General features: G+C 32.5%; 1 protein-coding gene across 1 annotated transcript; it reads right to left on the bottom strand.

Annotated features, from left to right (window-relative positions):
* Positions 1-4,878: 4,878 nt before the first annotated feature.
* LOC134703498 (zinc finger protein 235-like) lies at positions 4,879-6,303 on the bottom strand (the record flags this gene model as incomplete). The annotated part of the gene is made up of 2 exons (XM_063563500.1): positions 4,879-5,936; positions 5,974-6,303. Coding segments are annotated over 2 exons (813 nt in total), but the record flags the coding sequence as incomplete, so codon positions are not given.
* Positions 6,304-6,629: the final 326 nt, after the last annotated feature.

Genomic DNA, 6,629 nt, shown 5'->3' with positions numbered 1-6,629 from the left:
AATGGCCAATGCAAATTATTGAACCATTTTAGATTTATTCTGCTTTTTATCGATCTAATGAGTATAATTCTACGATTCTTTTTTTTATTATAAAAATCATCGACTTATCGCCGGTTCGTTGAAAACCAAACAAGCTTTTACTTCTGAAATCCGAAAAGATAACTAAGATCTTTTTGTTAATCATTATGTCGGACTAAAATTCTTTTTTTGTTGTTGATGAATTGAACAAGCACTCTGCTACTAAAAATTGATTCCCAATCACTGACTAAGTACTTCATATCAAAACCCGGAGTAGGCACATGAACGAATGTACGAATAAAAATTGTTAACTTGTATTTGTTTTTTTGTTATTATCCCAGTCTCCTTTTATTTCAATTATTAGAATAACAAAAAAAAGTACAATAAAGCGATACTAAGGACGTATACCGAGTATTTGATACGGTTTATGGGTTGATTAAATAAAGACATTCTGTCCAGAAGTCAGGAATCTGATTGTTCAGTAGTTGTCTATTTATGTGGTTCATAAGTGTTTCTCGTTTCTTGTTTTTTTATATAGACTAGATCGTTGCTAGACAGAATTAATAATCTTTGCACCAAAACATCAATTGAAACATCTTTCAGATTTTCGTCTGACATTTGATGGAACAGTGTTAAGCGACGTTTCTTGTGTTGAAAAATCTGGGAATGTACTTTGATAAAACCATCAGTATGGAACTCAAGCAAGTGCGATCACCAAGGCTTGTTTTTACAAAATTCGGAATATTGGTCGAATTCGATCTTTAATTTCAGTTGAAGCCTGTAAAACACTAGTGTGCTCCCTAGTTACATCAAGGCTGGACTATGGCAATGCATTGTTGTACGGTACTTACACCAAAAATTATCAGTAAATTGCAGCGATCCAAAACACAGCAGCACGTTTGATAACACGAAAAAGGAAATTTGACTCAATTACGCCTGTTTTAATATCGTTACACTGGCTACCCATACATTACCGTTGCCAATATAAACTTCTTTTATATGTGTACAACGCACAGCATGGCAAAGCTCCTAGTTACCTTCAAAATTTAATTACGCCATACAAGCCAAGTAAATCCCTCAGGTCGGAAAATAGTATGCTCCTACATCCTCCAAATGACGTTCGAACGAAAAGCTACGGTGAGAGGCGTTTTGACAAGGCTGCGCCTACACTCTGGAACAATTTGCCATCGTCTTTACGGAGTGTAAATTCTTTAGTTGTTTTTAAAAAGCAACTCAAGACTCATTTATTTCGGACTGCTTTTAAGGATTTCTTGTAGATTTTATATATACTTTTATTTGACTGCATTAGTTTTAGACAGTTTTGTATATATTTTAGGGTACATGCATTTTTCGTTTCTTTTTTAAAAAAAAATTATAAATTTTTATATGCTTGTTTGCTTCTTTTAAGATAGTGCTTTGTAATCTATGTTTTATGTATTTTTTTTGTATTTTATATATTTTTAAATGTGAAGCGCTTAGAGTAATTTTTGTTATTATATAATGCGCTCTATAAATATTGTCACGATTTATTATTTATTTATTATTCCCGTTTGAATGGTTTCACACTAGTAATTTTTGGAGTCCTTTATAGCTTGCTGTTCGGTGTGAGCCTAGGCTCCGTGTTGAAGACCGTACCTTAACCTATAACTGTTTTCTTTTAAAAATTGTGATTTGGGTGGAGAGTTGTCTCATTGGCACTCATACCATATCTTCCTACATATCTATATCATAACCAGTGTATGTGAATGTATTTTCTTTATCCAAACAAAGTAATAACATGCATAATACTGTCATGCAGTTTTTCTGTCATTTCCCAAAGAGGAAACAGCTTACGTTGGGGAATCAATTTTTATACAAAAAAATATGTCCTCAACATTCTTCTTACGGGGAACTAGAGGCCAAAAGACATAGGCTGCAATAAAACACGGAACACGGGCTGATTTTCCGAGGGTTGGAACCCCCTCCTTTTTCTATATAAATCTTTTAATTAATATCGTTTCATCCATAGTGTTGGCCAATTAGAGCTCATCGCGATCTTGAAAACCTCATCACGACCGTGATGCGCCCTTACTACTATCTACACGATCGCGCTATATACGATCGTCAAAATTTGCATTTTTTCACAGATCGTAGTGCGATCGTGGTTTATAATAATGTGACTGCGGTATAAATTATTTATTTTGCATTCGGTCAACTACAAATGTTCAAGTTCATATACATGCTTTATAAATATAATTCCGACATACCATAAAATGAGAATGGAAATGGGGAATTTGTCAAAGAGACAACCCAACCAAAGAGCACATAACAGCCGAAGGTCCACCAATGGGTCTTCAATGCAGCAAGAAATCGTGCATCTGCGGTGTGATTCAGCCGTCCCCTAAACAAAAATGTCACGATACTTAATTGTTCATCAGTGATAATGGCTTTTTTTTTGTTTGAGGGATTACATGAATATACATGGCATATTTGCCACTGGACGTCTAGCAAATATCAATCTATCAAAAAAAGTTTAAGCAAACAGTTATATCCAAATTACTGTTCATGTTGCAGGCCATTTTCCAATTGTATACTTCTTTGAAAATCCTCGGTAACGATGGGAAACAAGCAAAACTATATATATGCAGGTAAGAGTCAACATACAATTTAATATAATATGAATGAAAGCTTTACTCTAACGTTGACGAAATAAAAATGTATATGTATATATTTTCACAAAACAATATAAAAACTCGACAATATACATATATTTGTTTATGAAAAAAAACCAAGTAACGTAAATGCATTTTATGAAATCTACAATACTTTTAAATTAAAAAATTCCATATACATTGGTAAAATGTACTCGTGGATAGTATGAAAGCTTATTTGGGTTATTATAATATATATGATTATATGCTCTAGAGAAAAAAAATGTTAGGACGCATGCGTTAGATATTGCTACTACCACGAAAATAGCGCTAACTAACTAATTGACGGGGAAATTTTTTAAGAAATGCTGAAATTAATATTTCAAATTATATATGAAAAGAAAGATTGCTACGTAAATTTTCTCATTATTATAGAGAGAGAATAAAAATATAATATTATTAGGCTTCGGAAGACACAGATTATCAGAAAACACGTTTACTTAGCGTTGTCCCATGTAACAAACTCGAAACATAAAACTCGAACAATTAAAAACTAAGTCCATTGATAAGTAAAATACGGAAAAAGTGAATTTTTTTTTTACAAAATTTACTTCTGAATAATATCTTATGATCAGAAATATGACGTGATATATTTCAGTATTGGTTTACTCCATTTTAAATTTGCATAGATATTTTGAAAAGAATATGATGTACGGAAATGTCCCAGGGGAAATTTAGTTTGGACACTTGAAACATTTCAGTTAAAAAAAATAAAATTTTGACAGATATAATTTATTGAATTGTAAACACGATCGTTTTATACTAAATGTAAGCTCAAATATTTTAATAAATGTTGAAAATATTATTGTGTTTGTGAGTGGGAAAAACTACTTAAAATTGTAGAAAAATATTCAAAAGTAGCTCTCGCGTTTTTGTTCTGCGGCTACGTTAACGGAACACCAATCAAGTAATCGATCTTCAAGACTATGGCTTCAACATTCAATGGTATAAAATATCATGTTCTGCTTGTCGTAGACTCAAAAAGACTTGAAGTTGGAATAGATCTACGAAGACTAAAGAAAGTTCATGTGTGGTTTGGCATTGTACATGCCCACGGACACCGATGTCCAGATATTGTTCGGAAGATGTTTTGAGAAGTAACGATGCTACCGGACATGTAAAATTAAACTGTTACAGTATATTACAGAACACAAAACTGGCTATCTTTGCTGTAAATACAAGTTAAAACCGGACATGGTTTACATTTAAAGCTAAAAATCACTATCCCACGGCATCAATAATTTAAAAAAAAACCATATGATACTACCATATACCTCTAGTAGGCAGTAAAAGTGCTATATGTACGTTTTGTTTGGGTCTAGCCCAAGAATAAGTAAGTTCAAGTCTTTTTAGAACGTTATCGGAAGGACATACTAATACAAAAACTTAGTACCAGTGTTATATGAACGTTATCGGAAGGACGTACTCCTACAAAAACTTAGTAAATGAATGTTTTGGAAGAACATATTCCCACAAAAATTGAGTACCAGAGTTATATGAACGTTATCGGAAGGACATTTCATACAAAAACTTTGTACTAGTGTTATATGAATATTATCGGAAGGACATACTCCTACAAAAACTTAGTATCAGTGTTAAATGAATGTATCCGAAGGACATACTCCTACCAAAATTGAGTACCAGTGTTATATGAACGTTATCGGAAGGTCATCACATGTATGAATTTTCGCATACCACACTTGTAAAGATCATAACATTCATGATTTCTCGTGTATCTATTGTCACTTAATCCTTCACTCAACACATGTGTCACACATTATTTTGGTACCGTCAATTTTATATTTCAAACTGTCTAACTATATTGATTTCTATTATGTACATTTCGTTTACAGCATGCATATTTAATGTATTCAATACTAAGAATGATCTAGAAAGTCGCTATGAATTTACATGTCCGAAATATTTGTTTACATCTGAAACATGTAAGATTATAAATTTCTATTTGTCAATAACCTTTTAAACTGTAAGCTAATCCAAACATCTTACAAGTTCGTTATGCAACTTTTATACGGTCATATCAAATAATTTACCGATAGATTGATCACCTATCGTAACTCTCTTTGATAAACGTAATCAATCTGTTATCTAATTTCTGTTGACGAAATGACCATTACAAACTGTGTTGCAATAGCAACTTCTATTTGGTATTTAAAGAAAGATAAATTTGTATATAAGGACTCCGTTTGGATATGCCAACGAGAGCACATGAACTGCGTTCGGATTTTCCATCGCAATCATATACATTGTTTTTGGTTTAAATTAACTAAGTTGTAACACTGATACTTTATATTTGGACTTTATTAAATGAATTTGGACTTTACCAATTTGTTTATGTTTACTGTATTGAACTGCCGACTTGTGTGTGAATAAAGAGCTAGTACCCCGCATTGTGAATCGTTCCCAAAGACGGAATCCCATTCGAAGCCATTTGGCAATATTTATCTGGAAAGGTACAAAATCTGTCTTCATACATGTACACCACTTTTGTAAATTTCATGAATTCTCGTGTGCCTATAAAAGTGACTTTTTTCACTAAATTATTTACCGATACAGGTAAATGTGCATGCAATTATTCATCACAAGTATGGGTTATAATGTCTTTACGATAATAACCGTCGGAACTAAAGCTTGTACCCATACGTCACACTTTAGGTCTTCTTTTATCAGTATATGTTTTTGTATGTCTCAGACAATTACTGATTCTGCCAACTCTTTTTCAAAATATCACATCTTATCTTTCCAAGTATGGATTTTCATGTGTTTATTACGATTGCTTTTGTGACCAAATGCTTTACCACATACATCACATCTGTAATGTTTTTCGCCAGTATGTGTTATCATGTGTGTACGACAAGAACTGCTTTGGCCAAATTCTTTTCCACAAATATAACATGCGTAAGGTTTTTCGCCAGTATGTTTTTGCATGTGTACATTATAGTTGCTCTTGGTACTAAATTCTTTACCACATTCATCACATTTGTAAGGTTTTTCACCAGTATGTGTTCTCATGTGAATTAGACAATTATCTTTTTTGCAAAACTTTTTTTCACAAATATCACATTTGTAAGGTTTTTCGCCAGTATGTGTTCTCATGTGAGTTAGACAATTACTTTTTCTGCGAAACTGTTTTCCACAAACATCACATCTGTAAGGTTGTTCACCAGTATGCTTTCTCATGTGAATTCGACAGGCGCTTTCTCGGTGAAACTCTTGATCACAAAAAACACATTTAAAATGTTTTTGCCCCAGTATGAATTCTCATGTGTTCATTATAGTTGCCTTTCTGACCAAATTCCTTATCACATACATCACATTTGTAAGGTTTTTCGCTAGCATGTGTTCTCATGTGAATTTGATAAATATTTTTTTGGCAAAATTCCTTTCCACAAATATCACATTTGTAAGGTTTTCCACCAGTATGGATTTTCTTGTGTATATTATAATTGCCTTTATGACCAAATACTTTTCCACATTTATCACATTTGTAAGGTGTTTCGCCAGTATGGATTTTCTTGTGAACTTTACAGTTACTGTTTTGGACAAATCCTTTTCCACAAATATCACATTTGTAGGTTTTTCGCCAGTATGGATTTTCTTGTGTATATTATAATTGCCTTTGCTACTAAATTCTTTACAACATTCATCACATTTGTAAGGTTGTTTACCAGTAAGATTTTTCATTTGACGTAGACAAGAACTTTTTCGGTGAAACTCTTTGTCTGCAGTAGCCTCTTTACTGGACATAACTAAGTGTTACAGTCTGTTCACAGATGTGTTTTTTATCTACAACATACAAATACCAATTTATTTAAAGATGGTAGGTAAACTATGTTATAATTACAACTATAAGCAGTATGTATTGTGTACATACATTTGTACTAGAAGTCTGATTTTTTTCAT

The sequence above is a fragment of the Mytilus trossulus genome, unplaced genomic scaffold, assembly GCF_036588685.1.
Source record: "Mytilus trossulus isolate FHL-02 unplaced genomic scaffold, PNRI_Mtr1.1.1.hap1 h1tg001079l__unscaffolded, whole genome shotgun sequence".
Lineage (NCBI taxonomy): Eukaryota > Metazoa > Mollusca > Bivalvia > Mytilida > Mytilidae > Mytilus > Mytilus trossulus.
Note: the sequence above shows the minus strand (reverse complement) of the source record. Positions and strands in the feature narration are given on the sequence as shown.